The sequence below is a fragment of the Bubalus kerabau genome, chromosome 21 (genome assembly GCF_029407905.1).
Source record: "Bubalus kerabau isolate K-KA32 ecotype Philippines breed swamp buffalo chromosome 21, PCC_UOA_SB_1v2, whole genome shotgun sequence".
Lineage (NCBI taxonomy): Eukaryota > Metazoa > Chordata > Mammalia > Artiodactyla > Bovidae > Bubalus > Bubalus kerabau.
In genome coordinates this window covers 37,295,136-37,319,133 of record NC_073644.1, presented here as the reverse complement: position 1 = coordinate 37,319,133, position 23,998 = coordinate 37,295,136, and the positions used below count along the sequence as shown (strand labels likewise).

The following is a 23,998-nucleotide window of genomic DNA, read 5'->3' as shown; positions in this document are numbered from 1 at the left end:
ATTAGCCAATCCCCAAGGAAGAGAGAGGTGTTAGGAAAAGAAAAAGAAAAGAAAAAAAAGAAAGGAAAGGAAACAACTTCTAAGGACACGACCGCCTACCTGGAGCATTGTGGAGGCCTTCGCCAGCTCTTGCGGTGCCCTTCTTCCTCTGCGTCCCCTAATATCCCCCACTTTCCCAGACCAGCTGGGGCTCTCAGAGGAAGCTCAGAGCGCCAGGCCTGGGGCCCCTGGGAGGGTGGCTTTGAAAATGTGCCGCTCCCCAGGGGTGTTGTCCCCAGGGCCAAAGTCGATGCGTTGGGAAAACTGCAAACTGGAAGGGTCAGGCAATCTGGCTTTCTGTCTGAATCAATTCCACGGGTCAGACAGTTTTATTTCTTAGTTAATTGGCAAGAAAAATAAAACTAGTCTTTAAAAAAAATTTTGTGACCTTGCAAGAGAGCAAACAATTACCTCCCTGCCCCCACCTTTATTCTGAGTAATACTCAAAAGCAATCGGAGTTCTGGGGCGGGGGGCGGGGGGAGTAAAATGTCAGGTCCTTTCTCGAGCCTTAGAAATCGCACGTAGTGAAGTTGGTGTGCGTCCCGCCTCTCACCTCTGTCCCGGCCGTGCGGGGGCCAGGGCACCCTCTCCCGGCTGCTGCGGAGTGGCCGGAAAAGCAGGTCTCTGGGGATCATCTGTTGTCCAAAGAAATTTACACGGTCACCCCCGTAATTGCAAATATAAAGAAATACAAACAGCAGGAATCAGTTTCTTGCGAGTGGGGGGAGGGGGCTCGGTCTTTTTTTGGGTTCAAACTTGGAGGTCATGACTCACAGCCTGTATTCTCAACTTAGCCAGAGGATTTATTTGTTAACTTGGTTTCATTAGAAATCACTTCACTGAGTATGTATTTTAAAAAAGAAAACTCTGCTTTTGAGAACAGACCTCAGAAACATTTAAGAACCCTTGGACTCAAAGAAAATCAAATGCCCACAACAGTTCTGTAACGGCTTACAAATGAGCTTTTGCAAAACTCAGTCTGCGTAAAAATTAGGTCGGAACTCAGGTTGAAAAAAAAAAAGGCATTGGAAGCCCTGGTCGGAGCTAAGTGGACGGCGGACGCCGGGTTATCTGTTCGGGTAGATGCATTCGATCGAACCCAGGTTAAATTTTAAAGCCCCTGGATTCTGCTCCAGTCGCTAGTCTCCTTTCCAGAGTTTTCTGCCTTCAGTTTTTCGGAATTGCGGCCGCGCTGAAACTGGGAGCCGCCGCAGTGATCGGGGGGAGGTAAAGAGGAATGTAATAAAAGTGACTAAATTGGACGAGAACGGTTTATGGACCTTCTCGGTAGCAATTTGAAATTCAGAAGTGTTTAGCAGCAATTTATAACGAAGAAAGGGGGTGGGTAAAGAATCGCCGACTTTCTCCATTCGGTTCCCTCCTCCCTCGGGCTGCCAGGCCCTGTCCCCTTGTCCCCTAGGACTCACAGGTTCACAGTTACATCCAGAGGAAACATATATTTAGCCAGGAGGTCTCATGATCTCTAGAAACCCTATTTTACTAAGCCTCTACCTAACCTGGTTCAACTCTGCTAAGGTGCCTCTCCCTTCTTCAGCTGGAAACACACACACACACATACACAAAGACACACACACACTTCAGGGAGACTGACCTTTAGAAAATCATTTACTTCGATTTACCTAAAAAAAAAAAAATTTGTAAAAATCCATTCCCACAAAACAACTCCTCTTGCCCTAGTTAAAACTCTCTCTCTCTCTCTTGACAGCCTCCCGAGGTCACATCTGTTGGGAAAAATCCTTTTTGCGAGTGAAAGGGAGCGAGACATACATCACGGCTCCTGCCGAAGAGGAACCTGCGGCCCCGCGACGCCCTGCTGACAGATCGGCGCTGATAACCCCGCGACGTTCATTTCCAGCCCCTCTGCCGGCCAAGGACCGTATCAGTTTGTACACAGTTGTGATAACCATTTGGAGGGAGCGAAGAAGGGGTGTGTATATGAAGGCGGGGGCGTGGGGAAGAGGTATTTCTCGCTGGGACTGGGGAAGGTGACCCCCTCCTCTTGCCAACGACTTATCTGAGACTTACCTGAAGTTCTCCAGGGAAAGTTCAGAGCAAATGGGACACCCAAACTCGGAGAGCACCTCCGGGCGCGACTGGCGTGGAAACCCCTTTCTACTCTGCGCACTTCATGGACTAACCTTTCCGTGCACCGTGACCCCGAATTAAAAGTTTCAGGTTAGCTAGGGAGTGCAGATGGGAACCTCCCGAAACTTCCCAGGAATTTAGCACATTTAGTAGGACAGAGATAGGGAGCTGGACATTCGAGTTCTTTCTTTCCTAGATCCCAGGAGACGAGACCCCCGACGGCCACCACGACCTGAGCCCCAGTGTCTCGAGAAGAGATCGGGAGAGTTTAAGGTCGGTCACACACAACTTTGGAGCAAAAAAGCTCATTTACTGGGTCGAGAGGAGAGGGAAAGGCCGGCGGAGGAAAGCACGGTCCCCCCCTTATTCGGGGGGAGCGCTGACCCCGGAGCTGGCGCGTCGCTCCGGCTGCGGTGGCTGCGTGGGGTTGTGCGTGGTCAACTCCTCCCGCGCCATCGCCCTCCCCTCCCCCCAACCCGCCCCCTTGAGAGCGCGTGTAACGGAGGGCGGAGGAATGGGTGTGGGTCGCCAGCCAGATCAGGCGTTCTGCCACCTCCGCCCCTCCCCCGGCGTCCCGGGGATCGGCGCCCCCTGGATGGACTGGCCTCCTGCTCCCAGGACGGCGCTCTCGGCTCAGCCCACACCCGCAGGCTGCGCGGGGCTCATTGTCTGCCGGGGCGGCGCGCTCCCCTCCCCCCGCCGCTCGGCGTCCCCTCCCCACCCTCTTTTCTCTCCTCCCCTCGCTCCCTCCTCCTCCTCTTCACCTCCAGCGCCCAGCTGCTCGCAGAACGCAGTTCCGACCCACAGCCTGGCACCCTTCGGCGAGCGCTGTTTGTTTAGGGCTCGGTGAGTCCAATCAGGAGCGCAGGCTGCAGTTTTCCGGCAGAGCAGTAAGAGGCGCCTCCTCTCTCCTTTTTATTCACCAGCGGCACCGCGCAGACCCCGGACTCGCGCTCTCCTGCCGGCGCCCTCGGCCTCTCTCCGCGCTCGGGAGCACCCTCCGCCACGGCTGTTCTCCATGCGCAGCGCCCACCCGAGGTTCGGCTGCTTCTTCTCTTGCCCCAACTCCCCTCTTTCCTCCTCTGCACCTCCCCTCCCTAGTCGCAGGCCCCTCGGCCTCGGCTCTCCGGCCCTCTGCGGGCCGCGATCGGCTCCGGGGGTGTCTACCTTCTCCATTCCCGCCAGGCTCCCAGGTTCCCGGGACACCGCGGACCAACTTCTGGTGTCTTTTCCTCTCTCCGAAGCGCTTATCTGCGCTCAGCCTTATCTCAGAGTTATCTTGGCGCAAAGGGGCGGGAGCCCGCAGTCAGGCAGGCAGAGAATTCTTTCTTGCTATCTACCCCGGGTCTGTGTGTGGGTATTAATTTTAGTATGGTTATCTCCGATGAGCCGAAGCGATTTGAGGAAGCGGCCCCGAGAAGGCCAGTCCGGCTGCGTTCACCTCCCTCCTCCACCCCCTCCCAGTCTCCCTGTCATTCTTCCTGCTCTCCCGTTTGGGGTGGCCTCGGCTCCGGGGCGGTCTCACGTCCCCCCACCCCACCCCACCCCACCCCCTTGCATTTCCCCCTCCTTTTCTCTGCACTCCGCTCCACCCCGCGACGTCCGATTGTGGAACGGTCTGGCCTTTCCGTGGCTGGGGATGATCGCGGGGTGGGCCGGGGTGGCCTGGCCGGCGTGGGCCAGCCGGCGTGAGCGCACGCGCTGGCGGCTGCATAGGCGAGCGGTACCTAAGGTGCGTGGCGCCGGGGACGTGGGGGTGGGCAGGAGATTCCGGCCCTGCGGACATCCCGCACAGCCTGCGTGTCCCGAAGGTCTGAGACTCCGGTCCGCCCTGGCGCCCCACCTTCCCAAGTCTGGGTTGTATTTCACTCCGGGGCTCGCGTTCTGTCTCGTCAGCGCAGTCCAGGAAGCTCTGGGAAAGCCCGAGTGGGAGAACGCGGCGGTTTCGTTTTCAGGGGACAGGTTGCCTTCCCTACGCTAATGATTTTCACGCGGGCAGACCTCACCCCGAGGCATTTCGGGCGAGCGACCGCGGTACGGAGGCAGGATAAGGCAGCGCAGACACGCATGGTTCTTTAAAAAGTTCTTTGTGTGCCATTGGCCGGGAGGGAGCCACTTTGGGGCGGAAGGAAAACCTCGGCCAGTCTCCCAGTCACCCCTGGGATCTGGCGCGCGAGGATGAAGGATGCTGCGTCGGGGGTGGGAAGGGAGCTAGAGGGGATCCAAGCCTTGCGGGTGAGGAGGAGCGTGTATCCTGGCCCTGGGAGGACCCTGCGGCGGCTGCGCAGGCTCCATGCTCCTTCCCCACCCCTGGAACCCGGGGCAGAAAACGGGATTTTTGAGGAATTCCATTAGCTGGAGAGAAGAGTGGAGGTGAGACGCGGTGCAGCCCGCGCTTTGATAAGTCCTTTTAAAATTTTCTCTTCTCGACCCTGTCTCCCTCCCCATCTTGTCTCAGGAGCTAAAAGTCAGCTTGCAGCGGCGCCGGACCGTGGATGGCCTTGACTGACGGCGGCTGGTGCCTGCCGAAGCGCCTTGGGGCCGCGCCCCCTGCGGACGCCAGCGACTCCGGAGCCTTTGCAGCGCGGGAGCCTTCCACTCCGCCTTCCCCCATCTCCTCCTCTTCTTCCTCCTGCTGCTCTCGGGGTGGGGAGCGCGGCCCCGGCGGCGCCAGCAACTGCAGGACGCCGCAGCTCGACACGGAGGCGGCGGCGGGACCCACGGCCCGCTCGCTGCTGCTCAGTCCCTACGCCTCGCATCCCTTCGGGGCTCCCCACGGACCTTCGGCGCCGGGGATCTCGGGCCCCGCGGGCGCCCTGTCGAGCTGGGAGGACCTACTGCTCTTCGCTGACCTCGACCAAGCGGCGACCGCCAGCAAGCTGCTGTGGTCCAGCCGCGGCGCCAAGCTGAGCCCTTTCGCGCCCGAGCAGCCGGAGGAGATGTACCAGACCCTCGCCGCCCTCTCCAGCCAGGGGCCTGCAGCTTACGACGGCTCGCCCGGCGGCTTCGTGCACTCGGCGGCTGCCGCCGCTGCAGCCGCGGCCGCCGCGAGCTCCCCGGTCTACGTCCCCACCACGCGCGTGAGCTCCATGCTGCCCGGCCTGCCGTACCTACAAGGGGCGGGCGGCGGGCCCGCCAATCACGCGGGGGGCGCGGGCGCGCACCCCGGCTGGCCCCAGGCCTCGGCCGATAGTCCCCCGTATGGCAGCGGAGGCGGCGCGGCGGCCGGCGGGGCGGCGGGGCCCGGCAGCGCCGGCTCGGCCGCGGCGCACGTCTCGGCGCGCTTCCCCTACTCGCCCAGTCCGCCCATGGCCAACGGCGCGGCCCGGGACCCCGGGGGCTACGCGGCGGCCGGAGGTGGGGCCGCGGGCAGCGTGAGCGGGGGCGGCAGCGGCCTAGCGGCCATGGGCGGCCGCGAGCACCAGTATGGCTCGCTGTCGGCCGCGCGGCCGCTGAACGGGACGTACCACCACCATCACCACCACCACCCGAGCGCCTACTCGCCCTACATGGGGGCCCCGCTGACGCCCGCCTGGCCCACCGGACCCTTCGAGACCCCGGTGCTGCACAGCCTGCAGAGCCGCGCCGGAGCTCCGCTCCCGGTGCCGCGCGGCCCCGGCACAGGTAAGGGGCAGGGTCGCGCCGTGGCGTGCGGGTTGAAGGGCGCGAGGCGGGTGTGGAGCAGAGTTTTGAACTGGGCCCTTTTCCGGGGCTCTCCCGGTGTGGGTACCCGGAGTCTGGCCGCGTTGCGATGGTGCTTCTGCTTTGCAAGAGAGAGACTAGATGCGCCGGTACGCCTCAGTCCAGGGACTGCAGTGGGCCGTTGGGAAAAGTGAGCCCAGGAGGGACCCGGCAGGGCCTGAGCCTGGTCGCAGACCTCAGTTTTCCCGGTGGAGGCGTGGGACTCCCATTTGGGAGGGTGATTTTAGGCGAGTGCTGAGCGTGGCAATCACCCTTTCCTCATACAGTCGTACGCAATTCAGCTCTCTAAAGATCGGGAGTTGAGTGTGTTTTTCTCAAGGAGAGTGTTTTTATTAAAAGAGCCCCACGGTGGAAAAGGACCTCGTTGGCATCTCTCTGCGACTCGTTGGGAGGGAAGGCAGAGAGGTCAGCCTCGTGACTGTCCCGAGGGAAAGCTGGTGGAAGGGCCCTTTCGCTTGGCATCAGCAGGCGGGGTGTCTGCGGCTGCTGCTCCCGTCTGCGCCCCACCCCCAGGCTGGGACCAGGGGTACCCCAGCACCCACACCTATTCCTCCGCCAGAGTGCACGCCAGTAATTTTTCAGTTTCCAATCCCACTCATGCTTTCCATTCCAGTGTCTGGGGGCAGTTTGGAGTGAGCTGGGAAGAGTTGTCAAAATTCCTGCAAATGCGCGCTCTTGAAGAGCGTTTGTCCTGCTCAAGCTGGGAGGGTGTGAACTGTTGTCTGGCCTGACGGAGGGGTTTTGGCTTCTCTCCTCAGCCGCAGGGTTCTGGATCCTTCTTCGTGCTTTCAGGGGTCTGTCTTTGTATTTCACGCGTTTGATATAACTTGACAGTTTCCTAAGACCAAAACAAACAAACAAACAAAAAAAAAACTTTTGGCCCATTGGTTCTTTAAAGGGGTGTTGTGGGTGTCAGAAGGTGGCAAAGACAAGGAGGCCTTTCAGCCTAAGTTATCCCACCTGGGATTCGAACTCCCCAGGGCTGGGCTCCTCATTTAGGACTTTTAGGGGTCCTAGTTAGTGAGGGTCAAGTGAGGCACAGCCAGTCTTGCGCTCAGGGACAATCTGGTAATGCCAGTGGCCTGAAGGTGAAGGATCTGACTTGAATCTCCCTCTCTCAGTAACCTTGGGCCGAGAATCTTTACAGTCTGTGGGTCTGGGTGTAGAGTGGGGATGGGGAGCGGCCCCGTTGAGGTTTGGAGACGGCAGAGAACAGAGCCAGGTCACCCTTGCTGCTGCATGGGGACCCATGTCTGGCTCCTGGGAGCAGAGAGACTGGGAGACGGATCTTCAAAGGATGGGGAGGAGGTGGTGGTTGGGGTGTGAGGCGCTTGTCAAGTCAGAAATCCAGCAGGGAATCTGAAAGGTTGTGTGAATTGGGTTGGGGGCAGTTCTGCCGGCCTGACGGGACACACCCTGATGGGACACACCTTACCTGACCTCCATTTCCCTTTGCCCCATTTCAGCATTTCACGGGACAGAGGAAGAGCAGCAGTCCAGAAGGCAGAATGGGAGTCTTGGGATGTTTAAACTGATTGGTTCTGTGAAGAAAACCCTTTTAGAGGGGTTGGGTGCAGTTACAGACAAGTTATAAGTTATTTCATTTTAAACGTAGTTATCCTTTAACTGTTTTTTTGCTTTCTGGGTAGATGCTGCAAAATTAGAAAAGTCTTGTATAGATTCAGAATGTGAGTGTGTGTGTGTGTGTGTTTTTTAAAGGAGAGGGGCTTGGGAACACCCAACTTTTGTGTAAAGAGTCTTTTAAGAAGGCAGGAAGCTGCTGAGAATAAGCCAGTCTGGGAGCTGGGGAGACGAATGACCCTAATTTTGCTTGTCTCCACAGGTATTCCCCTGCTAGAGAGACCTTGACTCCCAGCCCCTCTCCTCCCAGGTTCCTTATTCTCTGCTTCTCCACTCTGATTTTAAAAAAAAAAAAAAAAAAAGGAGGCATTCTTTTAACTGATTTGAGTGGATGGCAGGGCTCAGTGCGAAGGCAGGGGTGTGGTTGGGTGCTCTGGGAACCTGGTGTGTCCACCTCTCCCTGGTGCTGGTGGGTTTGTGGTGGGGAGGCTGGGGGTGAGCTCTGTCCCCAGAGGCCAGTGGTCTTCCAAGCTGCTGCTGAATTGGGTTCCATTCTCAGTCTGGGGATGACTTCACCCTTCTCCCCAGAGTCTGTCACTCCCCGGGGCACCCAAAGCAGACAAGTTAGGATGAATAGGGGGCCTATTGGGGGCCTGTTGGTGAGAGAGCTTCCAGCACAGTTAGATTTTGTACTTTATAAAAAGTCGCATTTTGCTCATCAAATCGAAGCTACCCAACAAGGAGCGGGAAAAGTATGGAGGGAATGGGAGCTGTAGATTTTACTTACTTAAAAATAGGTAAACTTCTTAAATTTTATTTATCCAAGCAGGGCTTTACATTTTGTCTCTAGGTTTTCAGCCGACCAAAGAGATTTACCTGGGGCGCTCACAGTCTTCTATTGGGAGTTTCTTTATTGTTCCCAGCCTGCGAGAAGGAGGCCAGGCATGGGGCTGGGTTCTCCAGGGAATGCCCCACTTCTCCATGGAGAGGGGCTCTGATAGGTAACATTTTAAAGTCAACAACAAAGACAAATACCTTGTTTAACTTCAGTGTCCTTGAAGTCCTGAGCATTTTACTGATTACCGTAGTCAATAGTGGCTTTTAGGGCGGAGAAGAATAAATCTCTGTGATGTGTTCTAAGTTGCAGTATCCCCATGACAACTTTGAACTGGGGTTATGGGGGGTGCTAGTTTCTTTTAAATTTATTTCTTGAGGAGGAAGGAAACTTGTTTTGCAGGGAAAATAATATTAATTGAATTAAAGATTTTTGTGTATCCAAATCAGACTGAAATATCTTTACAAAAGCTGATGGTAGACACAAGCTATAAACCAACCACTGACAAATAGAAAGAGAAAGAATAGAAAGTTTTGCTAACACAGTCTTCAAATAAATTCTAAAGTGTCATGTTTATTTACTTTAAAATTTGATTCAAAATGCCCCTTGAAGAAAGCCAAATTGTAACATTTAAATTTTGTGTAATATAAATAACTCTAAACAGTTATTTTAAAGGAAATATTTTCAAAAGTACTTGATAAGTACCCATCTCACTTTAGTTAATTGTTCATATTTAGCTGATTTAAGGGAAAGTAATAAATGTTAAAATCATTTACTCTAAAGGCTTTTTTTTAAGTTAGCAGGTTTAGGTTAATTATGAACTTTGGAAAACTAACCAAACAGTAAAATGACAAATACTAATTTAAATAGATGACATAAGTCGAAATTTTAGTGTAGGAAAGTAGGAAAAACTTTGATTTAGCACTGGAATAGTGCTGGTAATTTTCTGAATCCATTCAGTATCGACCATTTGTAGAAATTTTGTAGATTGTAGCAATTAGACCCATTTTAAAATCATAATATTTTAGTGTTTGGTTTTTCTGATATGAAAATTAAACTAACATTCATCTCTGTTCATACTAATTTCTTATTGCGTTTCCCCCCCAGGAGTCATTATTAATTGGCAAAAGTGCTCAAGAACAGTATTTCTAATTTCAGTTGTCTATTCTTTATGGAGGAAAAGGAAGAGTGGTGGTAGCGATAGCAAATACTTTCAAAAAATTACTTGAGATAAAAGAAGACAGCCTCGTTATGTCCCGGGGTATTTGCGGGGTTATTTGCGGGTGGGGGCTGGGGTGAACATCACTATTAATACTGCAAAGCTTACTCGGGTTTTGGCAAGTGGTATATTGTAATTGTGATGGATTTCAGTTTTGAAAAGCTTGGGAACAGCGGGCAAGGAGAGGTCAGGGGGCCCACACCGACCACCCCAAGGCTCATCTCAACTCCGAGGTCCTTGGGGAGACGGAAGGCGGATGATCCGGGCCGGGTTTCTAGCTCTGTCACCGGACTTGGCAGGGCTTTGCACGGGGCGCGCCCAGGGGTGTAGAAGTATTGGACAAATAATGGGTCAACAGATCGGTCGCGGTGACATCAACAGCCGGCTCCCGGCCGGGCCGCCGAGCAGAAAGGCGCGGGAGTGGACTCGGGGGACTCTGGGTGCGGGTTTGTAGGGTTCGCGGGGTCGGGCAGGCGGGCGAGCGCGCGGTGGGACTTCACCGGCCTCTCGTCCCGCAGACCTGCTGGAGGACCTGCCCGAGAGCCGCGAGTGCGTGAACTGCGGCTCCATCCAGACGCCGCTCTGGCGGCGCGACGGCACCGGCCACTACCTGTGCAACGCCTGCGGTCTCTACAGCAAGATGAACGGCCTCAGCCGGCCCCTCATCAAGCCGCAGAAGCGCGTGGTGAGTGCGGGCGCCGCCTTCCCCCGCGGCCCGGCCCGGAGCCGCGCGCTGTCCGCGGGGCCCGGGTCTCCCCGCCCGACCCGGCCCGCACCTGTGCCCGCGGCCTAGTGCGGACCCGAATTGGGGGTCCCGGGTAGTTTCAGCGCCCACTGGGGCAGATCGTCCCCGAAACTAGCCACACGGGAATGAAAGCAGCCCTCTGCTCAAATTCACAGAGTGACATTCCTAAATAGAAAAAAAAAAAAAAAAAAAAGGGAAGGTGTGGTGTGCTACTGTCTTTTTTTTTTTTTTTTTAAAGTACCAACCCCCTATCTTTACACATCTCTAGATGTACTTGCAAATGCACTGAAATAATTTTGGAAGGAGATCCAAGGAATGAGTAATGTTAGTAACCTCCAGGGAGAGAAACAGACTACAGCCCCAGATCAAGTGAAGGTTTCTTTTCACTGTGGACTCTTTGGTCTGGTTTGGAGTCGATTCTTGAGGAGATCTAGCTCCTCTGTAATATCCCGTAAAATGTATGTTAAAATGGAACCCACCCGCCCTCTTGTCCCCAAGGTTCGACTTGAATCCCTTTGACTCTGTCCTTTACACCTCCGGGCCCCGTCCACCTCTTCAGATTAGTTTTAGCTCCAAATTCCATCCATCCTTTGGATTGTCCTTGAGTCTAGTGAAAAATTTATTTACTCTAACTTTTGTTATTTTGAAATCTGGCTGTTCAGAGAACTACTGTTCATAGAACTTGAGGGGAAAAATGCAGTCTGCACATTTTTCTCAAGTAGAAGATTTTCACCATCCCAATACATTTCACTATGATTTAAAGTGTGGGAATTCTGATTTTCTTCAGGGATTAATCTCTTATTGTCCCCTGTGTTTTTAAGAAGGGAAGGGTATTTACTGCTGTCCTGATTAGAGAAAATAAATGAAAGCTTTCACACGCCCCACTGTAAGGCTAACATTTGTTTAGCCAAGTACTCATACTCTAATACCTTTTAAAGTAAAATATTTTACAGTTAGATGCCAGACATCTTAAGTATCCAAGTAATTTATTTAATTGTTAAACTCTAATTAGCAGGAACAAATGCTACACATGTTGTTTGTGTTAAATAGATTAGAGTGAAATTGCATCACAATGTGAGTCTGCCACCTTAAAGAGAAGCAATTAGTTTTATGGTTGTTTTGTTTTTAATGCATTTAAAATAAAGTGGCCGAGGTTAATTTAATGAGTGTATGTGCCTTAAACTTGTTAGTCACCCTCAGCTTAGACTTTGCTTCAAAGGGCATCCTTAACTTCTGTGCCTGACTCCCTGTGTTTTTTCATTTTTCTTACATGCATCGTATTTTAAAAGTACTGCTGGTAAATATTCCAAGGAAGTTCCTTGTCTTCATGCATTAGCCAATGTATGAACAATGAAAGAGATGATTATTTTTTTGGAAAGGCACATTGAACAGAGTCCTGATTGAGCCTGGAAAGGCAACATTTTCTCAAGATTTAGCAAAACGCTGGCAGAATAGGAGCCATTTCGTTTCTAGTGGCATTTTAAATTTGATCTATTAACATCCATATTTAGAGAGTGGCCTTAGTTTTGTGCACTTACCAGTAAAAATAACTCTTAACAGGAAACACAAAACCCAGTTTTAACATCTCTGAATCTATTAGTTTTCCTTCTGTATGGCAGGTGTCTTGGCAGTGACCAAGGTCCAACAATGTGCTTTGTAAATGGGTTATAAATGATACCAATTGAAGGGTGTGTCTATCAATTAGTTCTCCTGTGGGCTTCTTATTTATGGTTTTGCTGGATCTAGTTAGTTCTCAGACATAGAATGTTGAACCCAAGTTTGTTTAGCTAGCAGTACAGGACCAATCACAGTGAATTTGAACTTGTAATACATTGCAAAATAAGAGATTTATGGTGTAACCTGAATTCCTTGTTAGTGATGAATATAACTGAGATCGCTTGTTACAAGAAACTTTTATAACCCGCTCACCTTCATTTCACGTTTATGGGGACTGGCTTCACTTATGATCTGCAGTTGACAGTCATAAAGTTCTTTGTTATAATGGCAAATTCTGATAACAAGTTTGCCTCACATTGGCTCCAAATTCCACTGCAAACTATCATAAATGACCTGTTTATAAAATGAACTTTCCTGTCCCTAATTTACTTATTTCATATTTATGAAGAGAAAGGATTGCTCTTCTGGGAAATTATTCTCTTTTAAGGATAAAGGGGGAAAAAAAAAAAGAAGCCCTGAGGTGTAAGAGTTCATGTTTTCATCATTTTAACAAAGCAAGTTCCCAAATAGTTCTGTCAGCCAAACATACTCGTTTCCACCAAAAGTCAAAGTGATTCTTTCTTAGCACTGACGTCTTAAAAATGTGGCAGTGCTAAGAGGCTTCCCAGTGTCTCTTTGGTTTTACAACTTGTCTGTAAAGAGTATGCTGTAGCAATAACAACAGGACATGAGTTGTAAAAACAAAATTCAATTTTTAGCTTTTGACTTTGCCAACAAAGATTTTGAAAATCTCTGTCTTTTAATCTGAATAGTCAGTGCATGCTCAATCTATGGTTTTGTCGTCTATTCTTAATAACTTATTAAATTAATCATCACAGCCAACTTCCCTGATTCTATATCTTTCAACTTGTTTTGGTGTCTGGATTTTCCCCATAGGTTTTTTTTTTTTTTTTTAAACTGAAGTCATAGCACATTTTTTTAGTTGCCTATCTAGGTAATCGAAAAGCAAATTTAGATTTTTGTCATTCTAGGTAGGAACTTAGACTAGCTTAAAAAGCCCCTCTTTATAATTCACACATAATAGTTTAGAGGAGATAAACTCCACATAAGGATGTTATGGGTATAAAGGAAACAGGAATCAGAGTGACAGACAGTTGACCTTTTCTGACAAATTTAACCCTTTGTACTGAGAAAGAAAAGGCAATCCACTCCAGTATTCTTGCCTAGAGAATCCCAAGGACAGAGGAGCCTGGCAGGCTACCGTCCATGGGGTTGCAAGAGGTTGACACGATTTTATCGACTAAAGCACCACCACCACGTGAGGAAAAGTTCTATACTGACAGGGTAAATCAAATATAGCAGCACCACCAAGACAAGGCCAGCACTAACACGGTGTTGTAGAATTCGCTTGTCCTTTGGAGAATGGATAATACAGAAAATTCAGGCAATAGGTGATCATGATGATAATTAATGAGATGTATTAAAATATGTTTCTTTACAAAGTTTTTTGGTGCATTTCCAAAATTCATTTCTGTTAATATATATAGGCTTTTCTACAGTTTCTGGTTTATTCCTCTGCACATATCTGAGAAATAGACCCGGTTTTCTGAGTTTTCAGATGAGGCAGAGACTCCCGAAAGCCACTTAACACATTGGCAGGCAGTTTGTGACTGCATTTCTTTACTCAGACCTCTAACAACAACAGTGAGTGCAGGCGTTGGCCAGTATTATGACTGCTCTAATCTATGCTAATGAGCTGGGGCAGATCAATTGATCTGTATTAGATGGGCACACTTTGGTCCAGGAAGGTCAACCTAATTACACTTCAAGGGTTTTTTTTTTTTTTTTCCCTCAAGGGGGACTGCTTATTTATAATAACCAGGTATATGCTTGTTGCTGGCAGGGACACGACACATTGACGTGTGTAGCATATATGTGAAAAGCACTTACGTCTGTCCACTCTCTTCTTGTGCTGCTTTCTAGCCTTCCTCCCGGCGGCTTGGATTGTCCTGTGCCAACTGTCACACCACGACCACCACTTTGTGGCGCAGAAACGCGGAGGGCGAGCCTGTGTGCAATGCTTGTGGACTCTACATGAAGCTCCATGGGGTGCGCCACCTACTCTGCTTCTGTGTATACACCTTCAGTGTCTCGTTTGTACTTAGTTTCAGCTTAAAATCAGCAAGGGAGAGGGCATGGAGGTGAAGGATCTGAGTTTTTATACGCACGTTTGTGAATCTAGGGGTCTGTTAATTATTCTAGAAACTATTATCATACTGGTAAGAAACAAAAAATGATGCCAGTTAAACTTAATCACATCCATAGCCAGACATCCAGATTGTAGAAATACAAAAACGTGGGAAATGTGCATTTTAGAACTGATAAGATGGTAGTAATCTTTTTTAAAAAAAACTGTAAAATTGAAGTCTAGTTGATTTATAATGTTGTGTTTCAGATGTACAGCACAGTGATTCGGTGATCCATATGTGTGTGTATATTCTTTTTCAGATTCTTTTCCCTGTTAAGTTATTAAAGAATGTTGAGTATAGTTCCCTGTGCTATACAGCAGGTCTCTTTGTTGGTTATCTATTTTTATATAGTAGTGTGTGTATTTTAAAAAGCTGTACAGTTAAAAAGAAAAAAGCACGGAACCTACTAGGAATGGACACTAACTAGTTTATAGCTTAAAAATGTGAATGCAATCAAATACGTCTATACAAAAGTCATAACATTGGATAGCTCTAGTTAAAAAGATGCTGCATTTTAAGCATAGCACAAGATATTATTATAAACTATGCCAATTTTAAAAAGAAAAATAACCTTGATATATCTAGAAAGAAGAATTCACGATCTCTTTGAAATAAAAATATCTAATTCAGTGGTTTCACTCTGTAATTAAAAGTTGTTTAAAACAATAAACATTAAGTTGAGGGAAGAGATTCTACTTGGCAAATCACCCCATTTCCCACCCCCCACCCAGGAATTTTTGCATTTGATGGGGAAAGTGTAGTCTTTGTGTAGTTGGAATCTATGAAGTGTGTATAAAAATTGGATTGAAATTTATGCCAAGTTCTTTTAAATGAGGGCTTTCAGTACTGACGTTCAGTCTTTAGTTAGTTTGGTTTTTCTGCAGTATAATATTTATTAAACTTATGTCCTACGTGAAAAATTTTTTAGGTGCCTCGACCGCTTGCTATGAAAAAAGAGGGAATTCAAACCAGGAAACGAAAACCTAAGAACATAAATAAGTCAAAAGCTTGCTCTGGTAAATATAAGAAAATGCTGTTTGACTGTAAAATACTTGCCAACCTTAGTAGAGTATATGTATATTTATGAGGTTAATTTTGACCGTTGCAGGTAATAGCAATAATTCTGTTCCCATGACTCCAACTTCCACCTCTTCTAACGCAGATGACTGCAGCAAAAATACTTCCCCCACCACACAACCGGCAGCCTCAGGGGTAAGTGTTAAAACAGCATAGACTCTTTCTGAGCTAGTGAGTTGCTCTCCTGTATATTATCTCCAATTTTATCTTATCTGGTAGTACAATAATCTAAACCAACAGTTCAGTTTAGTTAGCTGATACCTAAGAATAGTTTTTAGAGGAAATTACATTTAAATGTCAACAAAATGACAAACTTAAGTACTTTACAAACCTCTTAATTAAGATCTATATCATTTTTTTATGGTTGAATTAACCTAAGTAAAAGCAAGAAGTTTGGGTTTGAAGTGCTTTAAATTGTTTTATTTCCAGGTTTTTATCTGAGTTTATATATGTGTGTGTGTGTATACATACATATGTATGTATATCTATGTATCTATATATTTCTAGTGTAGATCAGGCACAGCTCAATGGTTTTATATATCCCAATGCCCATGACATTTAAATTGCTTTTGCTTATCTTATCAACGTCTTCCCTGGTGGCTCAGTGGTAAAGAATCTGCCTGCCAATAGACGCAGGAGCTGCAGGTTTGATCCCTGGGTTGGGAAGATTCCCCTGGAGAAGGAAATGGCAACCAACTCCAATATTCCTGACTGGAAAATCCCAGGGACGGAGAAATCTGGTGGGCTATAATCCATGGGATTGCAAAAGAGTCAACTGAGCAACCAAACAACAACAAATCTTATTGACTCCAGCCTTTTCTGTTCTCCTCTTTTCTTCCTTCTTTTCCTTTTTCTCTTTTTTTTTTTGGAAATCATCTACCCAAAGCAAAACGTCATCACCATGAGCCACATGCTGCTGTATTCAGTGATCTTCACCTAACTGCTGGTCCTCTGCTGGGCTGGGCAGCCTTGCCTTCTTATAATGTTCCTTGATTGTACCCAGGCTTATTTCAGCCTTGTGATCAGCCTGTGAGCAATTGGGTTTGTGAGAGATTCACACCCCTATGAGGATGCCTGAGTTTTGGTGCAGATCTCAGACTTAGTTTCAGTAAAGCCATGATTGAAACTCAGTTTTTCTCAAGTGAAGAGCACTTTCCCACCCTAGGGTTTCCCAGATTTACCTGGAATGCCCTTTAAAAATGACCTGGCCGCACCCTGGCCCTCAGAGATGCAGGCTGGCCCGGGGGCGGTAGGTTTTCCCAGAGTGCCCTGGGTAAGGATTACACTGAGACTAGTTTAGGATGAAACATTAGCATTAAAATCCCTACTTAGTAATTCTTTTTTCCGTTGATTTTTGCTTTATTTGGGGTACTTTGAAATACTACAGATTCCTGGGCTCCACCCTGGATTTTCTGAGTCAGCGTCTCTAGGGGTGGGGCTTGGAAATTTGTGTTTTTGAACAATCACCGCAGGTGAAATTGAAACTACTGCCCTCGAGGTGTCTTTGAACTGGGAACCTTGGAGCTGGTATTTTTGCTGCCTTAAACTAACAAAAATTAAACATTAAAGTAATCTGTTTTTAAACTGCTTTAAACTATATTTGATATTTTCTTTATCCTCCAATTCAAGCTCTTTTTTGGGGGGGGTTCTTTAATGAACAAGAAACATGTTCAGAGTTTCAAAATGGAAAAAACTTTTTGCTGTTGTTATTTGTTGCAGACACATGTTCTTAAAGAACATTCTTGCCTTTATAACCTTCATAAAGGTGAATGCTGGTGAAGGACTGTTTTTTTTTTTTTTTTTTACAAGAGGCTAACATGTAACTTAAAGGGGCTAAAGTGGTGAATAGAAGTTACTTGTAAGGAAATGAAAAGATCAATACTATTTTAAAATTTCCTTTATTAAGCCCTATGTAGCTTGAAAGTGTGTTAGTCACTCAGTCGTGTCCTACTCTGTGATCCCATAGACTGTAGTCCGCCAGGCTCCTCTGCCCATACTTCCCAGGCAAGAATACTGGAGTGGGTATCTATTCCCTTCTCCAGGGGATCTTCCTGACCCAGGGATCAAACCCAGGTCTCCTGCATTGCAGGCAGATTCTTTACCATCTGAACTGCCATGGAAGCCAATTATGGGGCTTGCTGCTGCTGCCGACTCTGTGCGTCCCCAGAGACGGCAGCCCACCAGGCTCCCCCGTCCCTGGGATTCTCCAGGCAAGAACACTGGAGTGGGTTGCCATTTCCTTCTCCAATGCGTGAAAGTGGAAAGTGAAAGTGAAGTCGCTCAGTCATGTCCTACTCTTAGCGACCCCATGGACTGCAGCCCACCAGGCTCCTCCATCCATGGGATTTTCCAGGCAAGAGTATTGGAGTGGGGTGCCATTGCCTTCTCCACAATTATGGGGCTTATGTGAGGCAAAACAGTGTTCTGATTTTCCAAATCATTGAGGGACCAGCTACGATTTCAGCCTCAGTGGTCTATCTCTACTGGCTGAAAAATGGGTTGCTGCCTGCTCCAGCTCACTTTTGTCAGTGCTTCAGTCCAAGCTTAGTGAGGCAAAAGCTAAATTTGAATGATAAATGGCACAGAAATAGAGATATTTGCCCTACAATAGGCTTTAGAAATGTGGTGAGTGGAATCTGTTTTGCTCACGTGCTGGTTCTGTGATGTAAAAATTCAAAATTGACTCTTTGCATGTCCAATCAATTTTGCCCTCCAGGGGAGGAACAGTGCAAAGGCGGTGACAGGATTTAGCCTGGAAGTGGGACCTTGGGAATCTGGAGGCTGGTCCCAAGGCAGCCTTGGTATCTCGGCATCTGTCTCACTTGGGAGCCTGCTTCCTGGGGGTGGCTGGCCGGCCAGTGCCGTCAGAGGAAGGCTCAGTTTCCCACTAGCAGTCAGGATGCAAAGGGATTTTAGTATTAAAAAAAAAAAGTACTTTAGAGATTGAGGGAGTTGGAGAGCATTTCCCTACAAGGTCCCCATCGCTCCTGGAGCCCGGGCAGCTTCCATGGGAGACAACCGTGCGAGCCCCAGACAGAGCAGTTCTCCGAGCCCAGGTGGCCTCAGAAATGCATCCCGACAGCTCTTCCCAGAGCCGGGGGCGGGGGGCCGGGGGTGGGTGGGGGTGTAGAGAGGATGGCCCATCATCCCCTCCTCCCTCCAAGGACCCGTCCCTCCCCAGCCAGGGCTGGCGCCTGGGCTCCTGGGTGTTCCCCGACGGCCAGCCCATCACTGGGCTGAGTCCTCGGTGCCCTCCTGATGGGGCCGTAGGGGGAAGCAGGCTTACTTGGCAGAAGCCAACCTGCTGGCCGCCTTATGGAAACTGTCCCCTCCAAGGATAATTGAAGCCGACTCAGTGGTGTCCCCATGAGCACCAGGGCGTGTCTTTGTTGGTCCCTTGACCCTCCTGGGCTGACCGGTTCTGCGTGCGCATGGCCACCGTGGCAGCGGAGGTGCCATGAAGAGTCTGCTGGAGGTGTTATCTGTGAGCAGCTGGCAGAAGCATTTGTGAAAGGCGGCTGTGTTGACAAAGATGTGACATGTTCCCACTTAGGTCTCAGTTTATGATGTTGGAGGACAGCTGTTGTTGTGACCGACTGCTTATAGGATTTTGTGAGTGCTGTAGGTAAAGGGAATGTTGCTATATACCCGTAGCAAAGGTGTATCTGGTCTGTAGCACAGGGTTCCTTCTTTGGCTTGACCCTTAAACCTTCTGTGGTGATGAGTCCGCACCGTGGATCTCCAGCGGCCCCTGTGACTGGCGGGGTGGAAATTAGTCCTGCAGGGAAGTCCTAGTTTAATAGAGACAACCAAACTCCAGAACGAAGGGTGATCACAGGCACGTTCCTAATGGAACAAGGAAACGGGCCACGTGCTCTACTTAGAGATGTCAGTGGCTGCATAACCACTTCTCCTGCCTTCCTTAAGGATCGTGAGTTAAAGCAGAGAAGTCGAGTCTTTGAGAAGAGACCTATCAGACTGGTTGTGTTAATTCCCGTCTGAGGAATCAGCTGCTGGAGATCACCAGCAGGCAGTCCTAGACGACTTCTTTCTTTACGTTCCGAGGTCCCCGCCTGTGGGCACATTCAGCGGCGGGCCTCTCCGGACCTGGTACCTGAGCAGATCTGGCTGGACCGGAGTATTCTGGGGGGAGAGACAGGAGAATCATTTTTGCACTGCTCTGAAGCTTCATGCTGTTGACTTTTTGGCATGTCTTAGCTTTCTGTTGCTCCTTTGTGTTTTACACTTGATCTTAGCCAAAAGGCTGAGAAGCCATGCTCCTTTGTGTTTTAACTGGACTTCTGTCTCATTCCTTCTCATGGTCATCAGCTCGCTGACCTGGCTCCCTTAGAACTCAGTTTCTCTGTTGCAGGCTGTGCCCGTGTGGTGTGGTTTGGGAGGTGGAGGGAGGGCAGTTTGTCTCCTTTATGCAAACAGGAAAACCTGTTGCTGCCGCCTCACAGCCTGGTAGTAAAATAACCCGTCTTGTTCCTTTTAGAATTTTTAAAAAATGATTGCAATAAATGATTTATTTGCTTTCATTTATATAACACTTATTATTCACTAGACTGTATTATTTTTCATTTTTCTTTTCCTTATTTTTTTCTGTGTTGATCATAATTTTAGAATCAATTTCTTATATGGAATTCTTTGGGTTGAGAAATGTGTTGAACTTAATTTTTGATACATTGATTAATTTTGTGACTTTGGAACTTAAATTTCCCCAGAGTAGTTTTTTTATTCAGTGTAAAATCTTATATCTGTAAATTTACTGAAAAATGAGTCTTTAGTGGACCTGAATAGACATCAGATTTTCTTTGCCATTTGTGTTCTCTGTGGATTATAGGAATATTTAAATCTTTCATTGAATTCCATTTCTTGAGTTGTATTTTTATGGTATTTGTTGTTATTGTTATTAGACAAATATGATAACATTTTGTTTCAGCAATTCCCAAATAAGATTTAACAAGTAGCCTCTGTAGATTCCTATCCCTCTTAGGACTTGTAACTAAAAATTTATAAAACTGGAAGATACTTTGGATATGTACTCACATACATAAAGTGTGTGTGTGTGTGTGTGTATTATACATATGCTTGTGCCATATGTTTATAACTCATCCCCCAATTTCTAGATAAAGGGTATTTCTCAATTTTCTTTGGGACAGGGAGGATTAATTTGGTGCGAAAATGAACAATAAGACAATGTCTGAGAATAAGAAATCACTGAACATATTTTGCCCGCCTGAAAGTAGTTCTGTTGATGATTAAAAAGTTAAAACCTACTTAAATTTGTATTAATAGTGCAAATATAATGTTGAAGTCATCATTGAGCACATAATGTTGAAATAAACACAAACTCTGAGTAGCCCTTGCCTTGCAGTCATTGTTCTATTGAAGGAACATTGTGCTGGGGTGACACTGTTTTTTCATGTAGTGAAACAAGGTTCCAGACATTGAATTGTTCATAATGCGGTGGTAGTGGTGGGAGCACGTATGTACAGACAGATGAGATTTGAAAAAGCTGTAAATGAACAACGAAGTAGAAGTCAAAAGTAGGGAGCCGTGAATTCCGACTACAGGGTTGGAAACAGCTTCACAGAGGAGAGGAAATCTGAATTAGTTGTGGAGGATTTTTGTAGGGGAAAAATTGGGATCGAGGCCTCCAGGAAGAAGAAGAGCATGGGTAGCTATGATTCTTCAAAGGCACTGTTTTAGGAATTCAGTATGGCTGAGCTTAGGGTGTAAAAAGCCAACAGCAGGAGATGGATCAATTAGGTGGAAGGCAGATATTTCAAACTGCTTTCAAGTCCATATTAAGCCTTAGGTAGGGTCCACACTAAGTTCATTTCTAAATGGTGGACTTTCTCTAATACTTACTGTGGTTTCTCATCAACCATGTAGTTACAGTCTGACAATTAAACCATCCTGAACTGGGCATGTTTTGATAATTGATGTAAACAAATGCTTGCATGATCCTTTTTGGTACATTTTACAAGCAGGGTTTTCCTCTCACAGTTACAAAGGAAAACTCCCTCCTCGAAACTTGTGATATGTCCTGACCTTAGAACTTAGAATGTTTAGTTTCTTGGTCCCTAGGGGCTCCTTGGGGGCAAGATGGTTCCAGGGTGGCTGCCAGGTGACCCTTCAGAATGGAGACTATTAGGGAGGGCATGTTAGTGATAGGGATTCATTTCCTCACTTTGTGGTTGGTGGTTGGTGATAGACGGCTTCCTGGGAGAGAGGCAGGCGTCCTTAGACTGAGACACGGGGATTGCACCTCAAATTCCTCTCTGGCTGGTTCTCTGCCTTTGGGTGGGCCTTGCTCATTGGTCAGTTTCTCTGTGCTGAATAGGTATCTCAGTTCCTGCCTCGTGTAACCTCAGGGAGGCGGTCTGCCTGGGGAGACTCTTCCCTGCAGCCTCTCCTTGGTAACAGCTTTATGCAATGACCTTGTCAGAAGCAATACCTCTGGGCTGCATGGTGCTAAATCTCATGCTAGAAGTGATTTGAAAGAGTTAAGTGCTTAAGTGCTCGTAGATGTGGGGTAGTGATTTAGGGACTGACATTTCTTGGGCTGTCTGGATGTCTTTATAAGGCCTCTGAAGAAAGGTTAGGTACTTGGCAAGTTAATATTTTATATTCTTTTCATGGATTTTATTTTATATGTTAATATTTGCATCCTATGATGAAAACGGGAAAACATCCCTTGAGTCACGTAGCTTCTTTCTTTATTAGTAAGTTTTATATTCCACTGTCTTTTCCCCTGAGTAGTTGAATCACTTTGGATTTACCCGACATAATGATTGGTCACACAATTATAGCTTCTATTATTATTAATTATCCTTATAGTGGTTAGATAGCTGAAAGGAACATTCACGAAGGACCTACATACAGTCGGAGTTGCTTTCACTCAGAGGACTTCACGTGTCAGAAAGAGAAGATGTAAGAGGCTGCTGAAGTGGGGGCCAAAGTTCCTGCTTAACTCTTACATTGAATGTTCCACACACACCTTTAGGGCACTCAGGAATCGGGTGTTAGTGGATTAATCATCATGCTGGTTGCTTTGAGTTTTCTCTGTTTCTTGTACTTTATTGTTTGTAAGATTGTGGGATGTAGGAAGGCAGGAGACTATCTTCTGCCAAGTACCTTTTATCTTCCAGTTGTTTATGTATCTTTTTTTATTCCCAATTATCACTGTACAAATGAGGTATCTTTTTCTATTTTCTATTTTGGGGAGTGACACTCAGTAATAGGCCCAAGGTTATGTATCAGATCAAGAGACAGGCTTGGAATTGGATCCAGGCCTGGCAGCTCCAGAGTCAGTGTTTTTGCCACTACAGCACACTGAGTTCATATGTGATAGTATACGCGCTGTTGAAGTCTTTAGAGGGAAGAAATGGCATTTTCTTAAAGAAATCTGATTAATTTTGGTTAGTTTTGGCTGATGGTACAGCTAGGAGAATAGCACCATAGAAGTGATTTGCTCATGACCAAATATATACGCTATATTGTATACATTTTCTTGTAAATATACTTATCAATAAAGCCCATTGCATTTCTAGGGCTTTGTTAGCTGGGTAATAGGAAAGAAACAATAGGTAAGCATGTTTACTGTTGTTGACATGCTTAATATGATGGTAAAAAGTCTCCCTTAAAATATGAAATACAAGATTGAGGTACCAAAATCCTTTTGAAGGGGGATTTAAACCTGTGCTTAGCGAGTGCCAAGTGAGTTGGAACTTGCAGAATATGCAAATTGCCTTCAATTTAATTTTTATAAAATCATTAAAAAGCTTTTCTTAAAGAGGCAAGCGTCCATTTCCCCCACCCAAAAGTTTATAGTCCAAGATATTTTTTTTTCTCTAAATGAATAAAAAGAGTTAAAAAGGCATTAATCTCGCACAAGGGTCTGGGAGAGAGTTGCACTTAGGTGTTATGAGCGGCTCATTTGTAAACCAGGATCCGGAGTGACTCCATAAGGTCACAAGACAAGCCCGCCTTGCAGCCGGGGCTGGAGCCGACGTCTCCCACCGCTCCCAGGGAGTCGGCCCATCATCGCAGTTATTAATATACCACTCGCCACTTGCTGCAAGCCATGAACATAAATATTTTGTTGGCATTTTATCTTCACGCTCCTTACGTGCCAGGCTCCCTTTCTTTTCTTCTTTCACAGCCCCTTCTAATAACTCACTCACGTTCCTGTCTGACCACATTGGCCTTCACTGAGAAAGTCACACGTCACCCTGGCAAGGAACGTGGAAGCATGTGGAGTTTGCATAGTTTCATTTTGATTTGAGGGCCTTTTCTAGACTTCCCGTTTTTTCTTTTTCTTTTTCTTTTTTTTTTCTTGTGTGCTTGTGTCCTGAGGAGGATGGTGGTTAGAAATACACTTACTACACTGATATCCAATGAGTCTGTATGTCTGTTAGGAAACAGTAAAGCTGTTTCCTTCTTTAAATAGTTTGTAACCTATGTGTCCACCCAATTTATCACAGGACTGTGGTTTGTTTAATAAGTGACTCATTGTCACAATATGAAAGCTAGAATGCTAGGTAAAGAATAGTGTGGGTTGGGTGTCGCCTTTTTGTTATGGCCTCAAGTTAGACGGATTCATCTCAGAACACAACTTTTCTTTGCAGATTACAGATACTCTGCGATTTTTTTTCTTCTGCCTCTATAAGAATATACAAAATTGTCACAAAACATGAAATAATGTTACGGGAAAACACAGCCAAATTTAAGAAATCTGGCTTAGGGTGCCCTGAAA

The 23,998-nt window shown here is 47.2% G+C and overlaps 1 protein-coding gene and 1 long non-coding RNA gene across 2 annotated transcripts in view; one reads left to right on the top strand and one right to left on the bottom strand.

Moving 5' to 3' along the window:
- Window positions 1–469: 469 nt before the first annotated feature.
- LOC129635885 (uncharacterized) lies at window positions 470–2,986 on the bottom strand. The gene is made up of 3 exons (XR_008706513.1): window positions 2,911–2,986; window positions 1,653–1,680; window positions 470–675 (listed from the first exon to the last, which is right to left on the bottom strand). It is a non-coding gene; the product is annotated as an uncharacterized LOC129635885 (long non-coding RNA).
- A 59-nt stretch (window positions 2,987–3,045) lies between these two features.
- The window catches only part of GATA6 (GATA binding protein 6), a 32,206-nt gene continuing 11,253 nt past the window's right edge, over window positions 3,046–23,998 (top strand). The window contains exons 1-6 of the mRNA XM_055559107.1: window positions 3,046–3,184; window positions 4,605–5,770; window positions 10,002–10,168; window positions 13,889–14,014; window positions 15,083–15,170; window positions 15,263–15,366. Of these exons, the coding sequence (XP_055415082.1) occupies window positions 4,642–5,770; window positions 10,002–10,168; window positions 13,889–14,014; window positions 15,083–15,170; window positions 15,263–15,366 (1,614 nt within the window). The 5' untranslated portion in view covers window positions 3,046–3,184; window positions 4,605–4,641. The remainder of the gene's footprint in view (window positions 3,185–4,604; window positions 5,771–10,001; window positions 10,169–13,888; window positions 14,015–15,082; window positions 15,171–15,262; window positions 15,367–23,998) is intronic.